Source organism: Hibiscus syriacus, unplaced genomic scaffold, assembly GCF_006381635.1.
Source record: "Hibiscus syriacus cultivar Baekdansim isolate YM2019G1 unplaced genomic scaffold, ASM638163v2 tig00009009_pilon, whole genome shotgun sequence".
Classification (NCBI taxonomy): domain Eukaryota; kingdom Viridiplantae; phylum Streptophyta; class Magnoliopsida; order Malvales; family Malvaceae; genus Hibiscus; species Hibiscus syriacus.
Window position 1 is genome coordinate 1,540,682 of NW_024062181.1, and position 17,989 is coordinate 1,558,670.

The 17,989-nt window shown below is 35.0% G+C and overlaps 1 protein-coding gene, 1 long non-coding RNA gene and 1 pseudogene across 3 annotated transcripts; 1 reads left to right on the plus strand and 2 right to left on the minus strand.

Moving 5' to 3' along the window:
• The first annotated feature begins 163 nt into the window (after nucleotides 1–163).
• Nucleotides 164–1,158, plus strand: LOC120202784 (annotated as a pseudogene).
• A 731-nt stretch (nucleotides 1,159–1,889) lies between these two features.
• On the minus strand, nucleotides 1,890–3,971 carry LOC120202954. 2 transcript variants are annotated; one of them, XM_039203316.1, is made up of 3 exons: nucleotides 3,966–3,971; nucleotides 3,777–3,781; nucleotides 1,890–3,378 (listed from the first exon to the last, which is right to left on the minus strand). In XM_039203316.1, the coding sequence occupies exon 3, from the start codon at nucleotides 3,372–3,374 to the stop codon at nucleotides 2,463–2,465; it is 912 nt and encodes a 303-aa protein (XP_039059247.1). In that variant the 5' UTR covers nucleotides 3,375–3,378; nucleotides 3,777–3,781; nucleotides 3,966–3,971; the 3' UTR covers nucleotides 1,890–2,462. The 2 variants fall into 2 exon arrangements, with proteins under 2 accessions (XP_039059247.1, XP_039059246.1); XM_039203315.1 differs by lacking the exons at nucleotides 3,777–3,781; nucleotides 3,966–3,971 and adding an exon at nucleotides 3,486–3,603 and having other exon boundaries at nucleotides 1,890–3,402.
• Nucleotides 3,972–16,391: 12,420 nt separating this feature from the next.
• On the minus strand, nucleotides 16,392–17,741 carry LOC120202957. The gene is made up of 3 exons (XR_005523772.1): nucleotides 17,574–17,741; nucleotides 16,645–16,809; nucleotides 16,392–16,522 (listed from the first exon to the last, which is right to left on the minus strand). It is a non-coding gene; the product is annotated as an uncharacterized LOC120202957 (long non-coding RNA).
• Nucleotides 17,742–17,989: the final 248 nt, after the last annotated feature.

Below are 17,989 nucleotides of genomic sequence, written 5' to 3' on the forward strand. Positions count from 1 at the left end.
CGTTGTCATCGCATTCCAATGCTCGACTTATTTCTAATGCAGTTTGAAGGGGGAGGGAACTCACCGATGTGCACATGGATGGCAACCCCAACTGTGGTGCAAAATCTAATGGTAATTCGAGAGTTTCGGAAGTCATCGAGACGAAGAACTATGAGGTCAAGGAATGCACCAAAGAGAACTCGACCATCCAGAATGGTATCGTGAATCAACATGTGTTGGATGTTATAAGAACAAGTTTTGGTACCGAGACATCCCTGATGAGAACAACGAAAAGACGGGAGGCCGGAAGTTTACCGACGATATGAAATCAAGCCCCGCCGCATCTAAATCCAGTGGTGCCGGACATATTAGTGTGCACAACACCTCGAAAGTTAGTTCAAATGGCAGAGCAAGCGTTAACTCTAGACCTTCAACTACACCAGATTTACCAGAAGTTCGAGGGAAAACATCGAGCTTTGGAGGCCGAGAGAAGCCAGTACGAGGCCAGGACCAAGGTACGCGGCATTTTCAATTATCTCTTCCGTCAAATTCGTGTTCGAAGCAGTCTGTTCGGAGAGCTATATCCGTGGCATCTATGAACATTTCGATAATCAACCAAAGTGGAACTCTTTGCTTTCTTACAGGAAGAACAAGAAGCGGCCCTTAAGGAGCTTAGAAAGAGCATGGCTGTCAAAACTAATCCGATACCGAGTTTCAACTAAAAACGACCTCCACCTACAGCAGAACCGAAGAAGGTATCCAGACCTTTTCTCCTTGTTTATGTTTAACGACATATAATGGATGAAAACTGGAACACAGACACACCATCATCGACTTAAGAAAGCCTTTTGTCGTGGCATATGAACTTTCGATGCCGAAAAACCAAATGATCAAACACATACCCGGCGTTAACCCTTTCAAGAAAACTGTTTGGTCGGTAATGGAACATTTCATTGTTGCTTTTTTATTTCATTTCAGCTGCCATCGACTCGACCAAAGTTTCCAAATCATAGTCGGAGAAAGAGTTGCAGCAATGCGGTACACTCGTCTCTAGACGAAAATGCAAAAACAAGCTGTCTGACTCATCGCCACAGTTTAGGTACCCATAGGACACGATCCACAATGGAAAATGAGGTGAAACATAAGGGTCAGATCATCAGAAAGAGGCTTCGGAGCTAGCAAGGCAAAAGATCGAGCTAAACCGGCAACAACAACAGCTAAAACTGCTCCGAAAACCACAAAGCAGAGTAATCCATACGAGATTGCGATGAAATAACTATATTTCCTTTTCAGTGGTTTGCATTGATATGAATTGTATGTTCATTCATGTAAATAAAATGTTAAAGTATGCTTTTAAGATCACAGAGGACACCCCCTCAAAATAAAGGAAAACGACAGCGACATTTTGGGGTCGAAAAATTTTCGGATCAGTTGGATCTGAAATGTTTAAAGATAACTAGATAAATCGAATGTAGAGAGGATCGAACAATCAAATGTGATAATGGATGAAACTGAACATATGCTTTGCATGGTGCCGAGGAGGCCGAACTCGGCTACTGCAATAAGCAGTTCCAACAGTTTAAAGCCTTAATGGTGTGAAGTCAATCCGAATTTTCCTATCAAACTCGGTTCATATCGGAAGTGACTTACCTCCATCAATTATCGGATACACCTCAATCCGATAATTCTGCAAAAAAGAGAAGACATGGGAATGGGACCAAACTCTTTTGACAGCTTAGGCCAAAACCATCCTCTTCACCATAGTTTCAAAACCTACATCACAATACAATCATTGTGAGTTTCGACAATTGACCTCGAAGTATTTTCCGTTCAATGTAGAATCCGAATCACAAGCTTCCTTAGTATTTTCTGAAAGAAGCAAAGTTAGATATCAAGCTTGGATTACCTACCAAACTTTAAATTAGTTTTCGAATAACTGGAATTTACCGAGCACAATAATTCCGACATATGTTACTCGGACGTGGGTGTAAGTGTTCCTAGGATAATCATTTCCCTTACTGATTCCTGGATATGCATTGGACATTGGTACTTCAAGAAAACGTAAGAGTTGAAGTAATATAGGTTCCAACAGATTCGTAAAATCAGCTTAAAAAACTACGAAAAAAAAAAAGAAATCGAAACAAATTAAACAAATTCATGTTGACTTTAGCTAGGGCATACTTGCAGCTAAGAACATACCGATAATGCTTCGAGGAGATTTGAACTCAGCTAGTCGATGATTCATCACCTGCAAAACCGATTCAAACTGCAGCTGGAAGAAGATTTCAACAACTATCCATTGAAGAAATTCAATTTGTATAACAAGCATCGAGAATCAAACTAATGTATCGAGGATATACAGCCGACTAAGAACGAAAAATGAAAACCGAATGTATCCGTTTTCAATCAAATAAACTGTGATTGATAAATAGAGTAGATAAACATCACCACTCGATATAAGTTTTTCGTTAGCACTTTCTGTCCTACTCATTCTTCCAAGCATACAAAACCAGTGAAAAGCCCAGATTTCGTGACATGGAATCTTGAAACAGCTGCGAGAAAGACCACTGCAACGTACTCGGATTAGGTATTGGTTGGCTAATCCACAACTTATCATCCATGGCGGGCAATGCCTTGAACATAAAAACAGCATTTCCGACCGATGTTCCAAAGAGCCAATTGTGGACATCCCAATAAACATCTACAGCCATTCCATCAACCAAAATGGTACAGTTCCCTCGGAATTTCCACCGTAGCCGCTTCACTTGCATCAAAGTCTTTCCATCAACGCGAATCATAAGGCACGGATCATTGACACCGATCGTGTCGCATACAATCATCAGATCATGAATTCGACCGTTATTGCAGAACCGCGCCTTAGTACCGAATACCCTCTTGCCGAAAACATGTTCCTTTTTGGCCACGAAAAGGGCATCAGAAGGAGAAGGACTCGCACTAGTCTTCTTGTAAGCTTCTTTCCTCATGTCTCCAAGAAGCAATATCATTTGCATATCGGCAACAACACCGACATAAAACCCTTCCGTTGGTTCCGGTCCAGAACCGAATTTCGCCACCGAAAGGTCCCAATAAACATCGATTTTACACGAATTCGCTTCTAACCTCTTGGACCCTTTTCTCTTAGAGAACAACCAAGGCTTTATATCAACTTTACAAAGGCACTGATTTGCAGAAGAATCATCAACACCAACACTCAAGCCTTGCCCCATTAAACTCTTGCTCCAAGTAACAGTTAACGAACAAGATCTACCTCGAATTCGACATTGATAAACACAGGTAACTAAATTCTGTGCATTTTTACTAGCATTTGATGATGATGATGATGAATCAGCTACTTGAACACCATTTTCACCAAAACATGATGGAAAATCCCTCATTTTTCTGCAAAATTATCTGTTTTGCAGCCTAAAAACAAACCCAGGAAACTAAAAACTAAGACTTTGAAACATAAAAAAACAATAGAAAAACAAGCTAAACAAATCTCTTACCTAAAACTGATATGTTTCGAAAACTGTTTTAAAAAAAGGTTGTCTTCTTCTCAAAGCTTACTTGAAAACTGCTTGATTTTGATCTGGGGTGGTGCATTTTCTTTTCTTTCTTTTTTTTTTCTGCAAGAAACTCAAATATCCATCAATGGAAAATCTTGAAACCTTCAACAAGGAAATAAGTTGACAAAAAAAAACAGGGTTCCTTCACTGCAAATTCCTCTGCTATATACTGTTATCATTATCAATCATACAGATGTACATTACAAATTCTTTTGAAAAAAAAAACAGAACTTTACCTCCAGACAATGACAGCTTCATAAAAAAATATTATTGAGAGAGAAAAAAAAAAGGAAATTTGAAGGATTTTAGAAAATGGGTATTGCTGGAAAAGGCTGGATTTTGAGGATTGCCATTCAATGACAAAAGAAAGTAAAACCAAAACGAAATTTGAAAAATAATCTCTCTTATAGGCTTAGCCACTCTCTTTCTCTCCTAACTTTCCCTTGGCTGACATGCTCACATGCTCTAGTGAAAGCCAAAATATATGCAAACAAATTTATGGGATTTTGGGTATTTTTTAGTTTTTAATTTTAATAATTTAATAAATTTTATGAATTAATTACATTATACATCACTCAATTATGATATTTATTTTAATTTAATTTTTAAAATTTTGAATATTTTAGTTTTATTCTTGAATTATGATTTTCATTCTAAATTAATCTTAAATTTTTTAATATTTTGAATTTATATCAAACTATAGGTACATGAAAATCACGTCCTATGTTAATAAAATTATTATGTCAAACTATATTATTATTATATGTTTAAAAAATTAAGTTTAAATTACAGTTGAAGCTAATTATATATTTGGATAAATATAGAGATAAAATTAAAAGGTTTAAAAGTTTAGAGACTAATTTAGAAAGAGATTTATAATTTGGATATGAAATTGAAACGTTAAAAAATTTAAGAACATATTATATTATTTAAGTTTTTCTCTCCTAATTATCTCTCATCGGTGAGCTGTTCTTTTTTTTTGTCTTTAATAATCACCGACGACACCAATTTTAATATTAGTTATTGATTGTTGATATTCTTTATTGTTCTTTTATTTTCTCTTATTTTTTAATTTTAATAAATATGCATGTATGGTATGTTTTCTTATACTTTTTGAAACGTTTTTCGATCATTTAGTAATTGTTTTCACTTATCTTTTTATAAGGGTTAATTAGACATCGCCACGACTGATCAAGATGGTGTTTATTTGTTATATTGTTGATATTCCCTGCTTTGGACCATCAGATTGGATTTGGATACTCATTATGCGTTCGTGGATAGCATTCCTCATCGCTCAAGTATGATTTACGGTTTGTCGATAGTCTTTCAGTAGCTTGATCTCCTTTTGTGGTTCATTTTCCAATTGATCAGATATGTTTGTATCTATCTTTGTTCGAGTTTCCTTGGTTAGATTTTAATCTTTCTTTGTATGATCCTTATGTGATATTAAATTATTAGTTTTGTTTCAATAATAGGAAATTGTACTGATTATGTGTTTAATTTACGATTACGATTGTAAATCTTTGTTGTAATTCAAAATATTTCTTATTTTGAATAAAATTAATGATTTCTTTCAAAAAAATAATAAATAAAAAAAAAGTTATATTGTACGGATAAAATTCAAATGTTAAAATATTTAAAAACTAATTTAAAATAAAAATTATAATTTAAAAATATGTGATAAAATTAAATTTTTTTCTTATCATAAATATCTGAATTTAAATTTGTATATATCTTAATGACGTGTCAGGATAAAATATTAAGAAAAAACCCAAATTTTATTTAAGAATTAACTTAATAGTTTTATTAATTTCGGGGTGATTTTCCCGATATATCACCGGTGAATAGTATATTTCTCGATCTAACACCGGTTAGATCATATTTCCCGATCTAACACCCTTAGTAGTAAAGCGCGCCCCCTGCACCGTGCTATATGATGATTTGGTGCCACGTGGGGTATAGTGCGCCCCCTGCACCGCGCTATACGGTTATCTGGCATACACGTTGGTATAGCGCGGCCCCTGTAATGCGATATACGCCACGTAGGGGTATAGCGTGGGGCAGGTACCACGACATACCTTTACTCCTGACATAATTTTATATAGCGCGGGGCAGGTACCGCGTTTTGTATAACTTTCCTCGCTATAAATACTATTCTCCACCGGTTAAGTTTCTCAAATCTATCCTCTCAACTTATAAATTAATACAACAATTCCGTCAACGAGTCAATAATTCTGACAATCTTCTCATATTTTATTTAGAAGTTCGTGCGATTTTTCGTTATAAGGTAATTTTGTTATATTTTTTTATTATATTTATTGTTTATTATGATTATTTGAAAAAAACATTATACTAATTATTTTCAATTAATTTTTGTGTTTGTAAAATTGGAAAGCGGGAGCATACGTCGAAATAGTTTTGCGGTGCAGGTAATAATATTAAATTATATTATTTAATTTATTTACGTTGATGTGTAAAAAATTTATTGTGTTATTTGTTCGTTCATACATAATTTATTAAATCAGGTTTGTTTAATTTATTTTTTACAGATATAATAGTGCCGCACTTTTAAACTCAAATAATGGCGCGACTTTCAGCTATTGTTTATTATGATGGTGAAATTCGAGAATATGAAACCGGCGTTGTTTTCGTATCAAATGAGCGTGTTAAAATATCATTCAAGAGAAACATAACTCTTGAGGAGCTGATAACGAAGATTTCGAGGAAGATTTATGTTGGAAGTAGTAGAAGAGTGTCATCGTTGCAATATAGATTTCCAACATCATTGTTGCCATTAACTTATACAGCGTTCGAACTTTCAAACAATGATGATGTTGAAATGATGGTTGAAGCTCAAAGTAATTATTCAGACTCCGCTATTGAGATGTATGCACATTTTGTTCAAGTGCGTGCTGTTCGGGGTCAATCATTAAGCTCCCACTATGGGCTGACTGAACAAGTTGATCAAGTTGACAGCCCAACGATAGTAATGTGTATTGATTTTAATGCCATAATGGGGAGATATTCATCCGCAACTTTTTACGATATGTACCGAGGTAGGTCGACGAACAATCCGTATGACAACATCGCATCCAGTTCAAGGGGAAGGCATTCATCTACAAATCCCTTTGACCTTAATATGGAGATGCCATCGACGCAACCATCTGTGCAGTTTCCATTTGACGCGATGGCTTCAAGCTCTAGGGGGAGGCATTCGACTGTGAGCTTTTTCGATCTCAATGTCGATATGCCTTCCATTTCAAGGGGAAGGCGTGCAAGTAGTAGGTTCTACGACCTAAATGTGGAGAGCATGGAGGAATCATCATCTCCACCATAAGAACCGCTTCGTGAGCCTGGTGTGGATGGTGCTGAGACTGGACTATTCATTCACCCAGAATCACCGCAATTCAACTCCGATGATGATGAAGTTCCAAGAAATGTGGCACAAACTGACCCTTCTGCACACATGTATGAAGCTGATTATGGTGCAATGTACGGGCCAGAATTTACGGATATGTCTCATCTAGGTGACTATGGGTATTACTCATCAATAAATAATGGTGAGTTATCTTTAGGCATGGAGTTTTCAAGCAAAGAAGAAGCGATGATGGCTATAAAAAATTACAATATCCGTAATTATGTTCAGTCCAGAGTAGACCACTCCACAACCGAAAAATATGTATGTTATTGTGTCCAGCGTGAAAACGGATGCAATTGGATGGTTCGCGTATCAAAGAGGAAGAGGAAAAACAATATATGGGAACTAACAGTATACAACGGTCCTCACACATGTTGTGCTGGAGGGGTCAACCAAGATCATCCTAACTTAGACTCTGAAGTGATATGTCAAGCCATCATGCCCATGGTTAAAGTAAGCTCTCATATAGCTGTTGCAGTGATGATTTCAGCTATACAATCGCAGTATGGGTACATTGTCTCCTATAAAAAAGCTTGGTTGGCAAAACAAAATGCCATTGTCAAACTTCATGGCGAATGGGATACATCTTACAACGAACTTCTAGGTTGGTTTAGGCTGGTGCGGACGTTGAATCCTGGGACAATTGTGGACTTCGAAACCTCCTATGCATACCATAATGATCGAGTTCTTCGCGATCGATGTCAATTCTACCGGTTTTTTTGGAGTTACCCACAGTGCGTTAATGCTGTCAAATACTGCAAGCATGTGGTCCAGATCGACGGGACTTTCTTGTATGGAAAATACAAGCAAGTTTTATTATTGGCAATTGTCCAAGATGGCAATTGCAATATTCTTTCAGTTGCTTTTGCTCTTGTCGAATGAGAATATACCGCTTCTTGGGCTTTTTTCCTCCGAAATTTACGGGCACATGTTATCACGAGGGAAAACATATGTGTCATTTCAGATCGCGGAGCTGGGATCAAAGAAGCAATAGAGTCTTTGGGTCCAATGTGGCAATCACCCTTTGTCCAACATAGGTATTGTCTTCGACACATTGCCGCGAACTACCATGGAAGGTACAAGAAGAATAATGAGCGTCAATTAATTGTGCGCATGGGTAAGTGAAACTTAGCAAGTTTATTTTCTTTCGATCGTTTTAATTTTGCAAAGACAGCAAGTTAGTAAGTTATACATTTTTTTATCAGGTTACGAACTACTTCCTCGAACGTTTGAATCAATGTTTCAAGAGTTGCGGGCGAAGAACGAGGAAGGATATGATTACATCAGCCTCATCGATAAAGAAATGTGGACGAACGCATATGATGGTGGATATTGATATGGACACATGACGACCAACTTGGCAGAGGTAATCAATTCAACCTTAAAGGGTGCACGTCACTTACCAGTAGCGTCTTTGGTAAAGACTTCATATTTTCGTTTGGAGGCGCTTTTTGTGAAGCTCGGGGGATAAGCTCAAACCTGAATGCAAGGCGGTCATGTCTATCACCCTAGATTAGTTGCAGATCTACAGAAAAAAATTGCTGCATCAAATGGAATGTCTGTAATAAGCTTCTCTATAAGGCATGAAATGTTAGAGTTGCTGTGACCTCTTCAAGGGATTGAAGCTGTGTCGTTAAGAGTAAATCTAAGGGACAGAACGTGCGACTGCGGGTTTTTTCAAGCTCTGAAGTATCCATGCTCTCATGTGATAGCAGCTTGCTCGCATACACGTCAAGACTATAACCATTTTGTGGATCCAGTATACCTACTATCTGAAGTTTTTAAGGTATACGAATTTGAGTTTCCCCCCATAGGTAATGACAAAGACCCTGATGAGGTTCAAGATTGGCTTCCGATTGTACCAAATCCGAGTTTATTGAGGGAGCGTGGTCGTCCAAATTCTAATCGAATTCATTGCGATATGGATATTAGAGAAAGATTTAGACAAGAAAGAAGATGTGGGCATTGTAGAAACCCATGACACACTATAAAAACATGTCCATTTATGTTGTCATCAAGTAACAATTGATGAGGAAATGATGTATTTTATTATCAAATAATGATTCTTGTACTTTAATTTGCATTTACTTTAAGTTAATGTCATTTGATAATCACCGATGAAGATTAAAAAAACAAACACAATAATTAAATTTTAACAAACTAATAACAATAAGTATTAAATGGTAAATGATAACCAAATTACAATAACTGATATTAAATGGTAATAAACAAAACGAACTGAAATACATTAAAAAGTCCAACAAATTTAACAAAATAAAGTAAGTATTAAATGAGAAATAATAAAAAAAAATTACAATTTAACAAAATAAAGTAAATACAAATATAATAAAAAAACACAAAATCTATCGATGCATGCGACAATAATGTGTTCCGCAGGGCGGTGGCTGTCGGTCTCGAGGATGATTTCTTCGTATCACTGGTTCTGACTCCTCGCTGTCATCACCATCGTCATCGTCGTCGTCGTCGTCTTGCGCAGGTACATTAGGTTGAAGAGGAGCTGATGACGATGAAGCACCTCCGTAGAATAAGGACCTTGAAGGTGTATGACTGACTATCCCACCGGCCTGCGAAAACTGGGAAAACTCATAAAACCCAGACATCGCTGAGTGTGAAAACTATACAGGAGGCGGTGTCTGTGCTGCGGCCATGGGTGATGAGACTGAACCCGCCAAATATCCAGCATATGAACCTCATGTCGGATCTGCAAACATAGACCCATAATAGCCTCCAGGAGGGGTCATCTGTGACGGTGGCGGGGTCATAAAACTAGGTGAAGGCAGCGGCGGCGGCATCTGGTAATGGAAAGGCGATGACGGCATCATATATGGCTGCAATATCATATATGGCTGTGGTAGCTGCTGGGAAGGTCCTGCTTGTTCAGCTGAAGATGAACCGGAAGCACCTGCTCTCCGTCCACGAGTCGGGGGACAATGGTGCTGTGTCGGTGAACGTCTCTGTCGACGTCGTGGAAATGTCTGCCCTCGTGCATCCTCGAGAAGTAGAAACGGTTTCCCGTTACTGTTGAACCACTCATAATAATCCTCAGCATACATCAAGAAGTCAGTAAAAATGGGCTCTCTACGTGGAAGGCGCCGATGTCGATCCTCCCACAACATGACCCACCCATGATGCCTCACCAGCCAATCTGTATCTGTCTTGCCACGTCTATCTAAGCTATGCAACTTGTCCATATTGCGAGGTGCTTCCGGAATTGGTTGAAAACAACCAAACTGCCGGAGCACGCGATCAGTGGAGTGCCACTCGACGGTCGCATAACAGATCAGAGGGACCATCGCCATCCAAACATCTAATGGACCCTTCAACTCAGGTGGGATCACCGCCCTCACATCATCAGTAGAATATGGCACCCATTCAAACTAAAACAAATAATATATAATTTTTATCAAAATAATAATCTAATTATATAACTATAATCTAAAATCGATTTTTAAACATTAAAATTCATACCTGTGTGTCAGCCTTCTGATCGATTAGCACCCTAATCTTTTCTAAATCATCAGGTAGCTCCTGATGATTTTTCCTATCAGTAGACCACCTATTCAATGACAAAAATTTGTTATACGCTGTATAAAATTATTAATATACAAAATCAATTTTATAATTACCTCAGAAGTAGTGGAAATATGAATGGGTTCTTCACAACGAGACACAAAAAGGGCAATCGATACCATGCCCAAGACTGCAGTAGCAGGAGACATCTACCGATAGCATTACGCCTGTAGTCAGTGGCTCCACACATTTCCCAGTACAGGAAAGCCAAAACTGTCGAGCCCTAACTGAATGATCCGATGAGAGGAAAGTCGCTAAGATATCGCAACCACATGCAGTGAACTAGGTTGCGCGATTTGTCCGGCATCAGCAACCCTCCTATCAGCTGCAGTATGCATGCCCGTGCATACATCTTAACCTCATCCTCAGAGGCGTCTGCGCTCAACTCCCAAAAATTGGCATCTAACCAATTTAACGGTATCCTACCTTCGATAAAATTTTCTGGGACACGTCCTAGACTATCCTGACACAAAGTAATCCAAGAACCAGAAGCTATCCCCGATATCACATTTCCATCCACCGGAAGCCCCAGGTGCATATAAACATCATCAAGCGTGATCGTGCACTCTCCGCACGGAAGATGGAATGTGTGGGTCTCCGACCTCCATCGCTCTACTAAGGCAGAAATCAGGTCTGGCTTTATCTTACAGTGACCCTGATATCTACCTATGTAATCGAATCCAACCTCTACTAAATACGGCAAGACACGGCTGGGTATCACTAACTTAAGATTCCTAATAAAAGGATCTAACACACGGTCCTTCTCCTAAAAATAAATAATTACAAAAATTAATTCTTAATATAATAATCATGCATTAAATGAATCAACTAATTATTACTAATAATTTAAATTAAATTAAAACGTTAAAATGTTACTGTATCAGTAAAGTATCAAGATATTTAATTCTTAATCTAATAATCATGCATTAAATAAATAACTAAATATTACTAATAATTTAAATTAAATTAAAACATTAAAATGTTACCGTATCAGTAAAGTGTAGAGATATATGATTTCAATCCGAGCGAAGTAGATTGTCTTCCATCATATATCTGCAAAAGAATTATATTAGTAAAATATTAAATAAAGTAAAAATATAATAGTAAAAATATTATAAAATATACCTTCAAAAGATAGTATTTAAGAGAAATTTAGAGAATTTGAGAGAATTTGATGGGAAAAAAGTGATTGAGGATGGGGGTATTTATAGGGAGGATGGGGACGTGAGGCGGGGTAATTAGGGGTATAGCGCGCCTCCTGCACCACGCTATACCCCACGTGTCAGATATCCAGGTATAGCGCGCTACAAGGGCCGCGCTATACCCACGTGTATGCCAGATCACTGTATAGCGCGGTGCATGGGGCGCGCTTTACTGCTAAGGGTGTTAGATCGAGAAATATACTGTTCACTGGTGATATATCAGGAAAATCGCCTAATTTCAGTACTAAAAAATAATATAATTATTAATTTATCATTATTATTTCCACTAAAAAAATAATAGGATTGTTAATTTATTTTTTGAGAGATGTTATATTAATTTATTAAATTTTAAAAATGCAACTTGAGTGATATATGCTATTTTTTTTAATTATGTCGGTGGGGTTATTATTGGTATACTCAATCATTTTTCATTTTCTTTCCTTTTTCTCATAATTGTTAATTTATTTATTACTAAAAGATATTTTATTGATGATTATGGTAAATATCAAATTGAAAAGGAAAGTGTATATATATATATATATATATATATATATATATATATATATGAACGAAAAAGGCTGTCCATTGGTTAGTTTGAGTGCGATACAAACCGTCGGGTTGAATCAACCGGATCGAGTTAGGTCCGATTTTCTTTTTGTTCACATTTATTTTATAAATTTAAAAAATATTTAACTCAATTTTTTTTAAAATGATAATATATCAAATTTTAAATTATTTTTATGTAAATAAAAATAGATAATTTAATAAGAAATTGAAAATATCTAAAATTATAATAACAATTTATTATCACAAATGTAAATTAAACATATAGTTATGACAGTATATATAACAATTAATATAATAAACTAATTAATTAACGATGATGATTTCAAGGATAATGTTGATAACTCATCTAATTCTTTTAAAAAACAATAGTTACAAACAGATCTGAAACAGGAAATGAACCATAACATTAGATCAAGCTATTGAAACGCCATCTACAATCATAAATTAGAGTCAAGTGTAGTGAGAAAACTATATTCGAACGTAAATTGTGTATGCAAATCAAATTTAAGTGTCTAAAGCAAGGAAGATCAACGACATAACAAATAAGTGTTATCTTAACCGGTTGATGCGTCGTGAAATTCAATCATGAGAAAATTAAACGAAAAGTATGACCCTAAAGTAATAAAAAAGACTAAACATATGTCAAAAGATAAAAGACAATGTATAATACAGACAAAGGAAGGCGTGTCTTAAATGCACGGTTATTGAAAATTAAAAAAAAATCAAAAATGTGATATAAGAAAATATAGTTAATTGCAATATATATCCCTAAACTATTACTATTATTCTAATTTGGTCCCTAATTTTTTTAACATTTTAATTAGATCCCAAATTATAACTCACATTCTAAATTGGTCCCTAAACTATTGAACATTCCAAATTCATCCTCAAACTAAGACCCTTGTTCTAAATTAGTCCCCAAACTTTTGAACATTCCAATAATATCTCCCCAAATCATTCAGAACTTCAAAGTTGAAATTAGAACATTTAAAAGTTTGGGGATTAATGTACAATGAGGGTTACAATTTGGGGATGAACTTGATATATTCAAAAGTTTGGGGATAATTTAAAATGAAAACATAGTTTGAGCATGAAATTAAATGTTTAAAAATTTAGGGTTCAATTCAAAATGAAGATCATAATGTAGGGATATATAATACAAATAACTCAAAAATAAAAAGAAAATTAATAAATAGAGGTGATCGATGACCGACATTAAGACTAATATGTTAAAACAATGTTTTTTATAATAGAAGGCTTGATGCAAAAAATATAAACATGACACGTGTCACTTAACAGTTTTTTCAACGGTCGTTACTGCGTAGTCATCTAAAAATATAACGGATAAAATGTCAGGCACCTAAAAGTGTAACGGGAAAAACATTAAATACCCATTTTTAATGAAGAATTCTTTGAACATTAAAAATTAACTCAAAAATATAATTTATACTTATCTTTACATTAAGTATTAATAAAATGAAAACATATTATTTGAAATTGTATTGAATTTTATATTCATGGTCTCGAACCCGTCACTTGATTAACCATACATGCAATAATTCCATCAAGCATGGGATTCCATGACAAACTCCAACCAAATATTCATATCATTAACATGCTTTTTTATTTATTTTTCTTTAATATTATTATCACATTTGCCATGTTCATAATTGGACCGACATATTTAGCCGCAAACATCGGACTAAAACATAGTTAATAATAAATAATTAAAGTTAATCCCAACAGTAATTTTCATTATTAAAATCAACAAGGATACATAAAACTTTGATCACTTTGATTGTTGTAATAATAATTCATCATAGTACCAAAGGATCTGGGTACTTATAAAACTTAAGGGCTAAGGTTGTTTTATGTTGTCTTGAGGGTTAAAGAATTGATTACGAGTATTTGATGTATTAATCGATTGATTTAGATTGAATCATATAAAGATTTATTATAAGTACACTTTTTTTAACCTAATTTTTTTTGTTCGTAATATCAAAATTTAAACATTCGATATTTAAAAAAAACATGATATCTCATTTTACTATATGAATCGATAATCAATAATACAATTGCACGAATTAAGTTATCTCCGAACAAAATTTCAACATAAAATTGACAAGGATTTGATACTTATAAAAACTTGAGGCATAAGGTTGTCTTGTCTAGTTCTTATTTATCAAGTTACATTTATAATCATAATGAGAGCCACCCATCTATTTTCATTATTATATTAAATTAAAATGCATTATATTCTACCAACAATCAGATCCTTAGTGAGATGAGGCACTAGATCCCTTAACTAAGGTCAATGGTTCAAATCCTGACGTTTGCGAATGGAGCAAACTGAGTTGGGAAGGTCGCCCTCGCCTCTGCAGTACCCGATTTGGATTAGTCGATTAATAGATCGAATATCAGTTATTAATTAAAAAAATGCATTATATTCTAACCTAAATAGGTTAAACACGATTTTTAAATAACATTATTAAAATAGTTAATCTCAAAGTTCAAAATGTTTTAAGAAATTGTGGCATTCTAATTACAACGGACGAAATTTAAAGTTTAAATAAAATAATAATAAATTCATCTCAAGATTAATATATAATATAATTAAATAAAATAATCGACCAACGTAATTCAATTTCAACATGGCCTTTGACATGGCATAAGGAAAATTCAAATTATCATTCTGTTCTTCACTTTAATGGTCAGATGGCCTTTGCCATTTGGCAGCCTTTTTCATGATGTGTACACATCATTCTTCTTTCTATTTTTATTTATTTATTTATTTAAAATATTTATATATTCGATAATTATGTGAAAAAAATCGAAGTAGTTTAAGTGATTAGAAAATAATATTTGTTTATAATCTTTTTCGGTTATTAAAAATGTAATTATCCCTACAAACACAATTGTTTAAATTTAAAACATTTAGGGAGAACAACACTCTTCTTAACCACAAAAATTATCTAATAAATTCAATTACATGAAAAATAAACCACAAATCTTGCATTTCGTAAAAAACGATTAAGACCTCACATTTTATATATAATGTATGGGCATTATTATTTTAAAAATCCCCAATAATTAATTATTTGAAAAATTAACCCCAAACAATATTGTTTGAAAAATAACTCCAATAGTTTTTTTAGAAAAATAATCCTCAAATCTCGTGTTTCGTAAAAAAAATTAAGACCTCACCTTTTACAAAGCACGAGTTTCATGTATTTATAGTGCCTTTATCTATAAATTAAATGAAGTTATCTAAAAAGTTGATGAATCTTGCGTTTTGAAAAACATGAGATCTTTAAAATGTATTTTGTAGGATGCGAGGTACTTTTACGTGGGCAGTTTGGGATCATTTTTCTAATTAATGCTATTTTGGGATTGCTTTTCTATTTAATTAATTATTGAGGGGTTTTTTTAAAAAATAAAAACGCCTAATATACGTGCATAGACGTTTAATGGGACGCAACCTTAGACATTTATGCTCTATGACCTTAGCCCTTTCCAAAATAACCATGAACTCATTGACAATACACCAATTAATAACCTATACATAGTTATAAAAAGGAAATTTATAAAGGCCTCAAAAGAGGGTAGTCTTCAAGTAATTCCCTCTCTGATAATGTGTCATTTTCATTATGGGGCGTCCATAAGACCTCAACTGTTTGCATTACAATCGGAGACATATCGAAAATATGTAAGATCGTAAACGAGATATTCGTGCTAGTCAGTTACTCGAGTTCAACTCGTAAGAAGCTTATGTTCAGCTCCGTTATTGTCGAATTGAGCACGAGCTATCAAATAAAGATGAATTCAAATATATTATTGCTCGACTTGAGTAGCTCGTGAGCCTAATGGAACTTTTTTACTCGAGTGACTCGAGCATGAAATTCAAACTTATCTTTAATTGAGCCTAATTGAATGATCTCATGCAGCTCAGCTTTTATCTCAAAAAAGCTTGTTCTAAGAGTATAACTCGATTGAGCTCAAACTGAACTTAAGGTCACAAATTCAGGTGGAGCTAAGCATATGAACAATATCGACAAATAACAATCGAGGGATAAGCCGATTCTTACCAGTAGTTTGCTTGTCGGGATGGAGGCAAGCTTTTGCAAGGCTACATTCAAGTCACCACTTCCCTTGATGAGGGGCAATTTATGCACTCCTTCAGCAGCTACCGAAATTGTTATCTGAAATTGTAGAAATTGGATGCGAATCAAATTAAGGTTACCATTCCATCCAAAACTTAAAATCCGAAGCTCTTTCTTTCGATAAATCTATGGCAGATTTATGACAAGGAACGAGGTCTTACCACTATGTACTCATTGTTGAATCCACTAGCGTTCTGATATGCTGTACTGTGCCTTCTAATATTGCTCACATTCACCAGTGTCTCCTCGTCAAATTTACCACGTTCTTCGATCTAGAGTTGATTGAAGCGTTTCTCCCCATCGTCTATGCTCCGTTTCACATCCACCTGTAGAATATACCATCATATAATTATCCCAAATTGTTAATACAATTTCCCGACTTAGTAAACTTATATATGACAAATTGCACGATTTGTTTGATTTCATTATAGTAAAGGGATCCCTCAAGTGATATGCTCAGTGAAAGGATGCAAAGAATGAGAGTCCTGGATATGTACCATTTTTATAAATCCGAAAAGAGTACTGAATGTCAACAATCAAGATCCATGGACACTAAAATCGTATTGTTAAGGAAATCCTTTAACAGAATACTTCCACTCATGATAAGAGTTCCTAACTATGTTCTTTGACACTGTGTGTTTCCTGAAACACTCTGTTCGACACATTTTTGGACATGGGTAGGGGGATATGACTTTCCAAGGACCTTACATAGGAAAACATAGAAGAAAAAGTGAACATACCTATGCACGAGACGAGACATATCCGTATCCCACATTCAGATATGGACCAAGTAACATTGGTTCATAAAGCAAACAATCACACAAACACACCAGCCAAAGCAGAGTAGGTTCTGAAGTGTTTCTACCAATGACCTACCAACTAACATAAATTTCAGATTGTGTGGCACTGCAACTGCAAATTATTTTTTTACAGCATTATATGCATGCACAAAAAACCTTAAGATATGCCATGAAGCATGCGACTGTCTGATAATTTCTCCATAACTCAATGTCAGAGGAAGCATAGCCACGAGCTGTATAATTCATTTAGTGAGCAAGACAAACAGAACATTTCGTAAAGGCTAACTTACAGATGAATAACCCGAGATGCAATAATCAGGATGGCGAAGCAAAGCCAGTGTTGTCTCTGCAAAAAACAAAAAGTATGTAAAAACTTCCTCGGCACACACAATCAATCTAACAAACATGGACATGACATGTTTAAGAAATTAGTCAAACGTAATTCACCAGGTCACCTTGTAATTCTACAAGTATTGCTAAAGGAAAACAGAATAGAAATAAAAGAGGACGCAACGCAATGAATGGGGGATTTGCGTTAAGATGATTGCTAGTAATTGATTAGTGTCAAACAGAATAGCGATGTGATTAGATATCACACAGTTGTTATTTTCTAAAGTGGATTTCAGAACAACATATAGCAACCATAATTGTGCTTGTGCTACAGAGCCATACGGTTTATACATTGCCTCTTGCGTTATTATCTTTA

Coding starts and splice junctions, on each gene's coding strand:
- LOC120202954 (XM_039203316.1), bottom strand. CDS start 3,374: ATGAGGGATTTTCCATCATGTTTTGGTGAAAATGGTGTTCAAGTAGCT.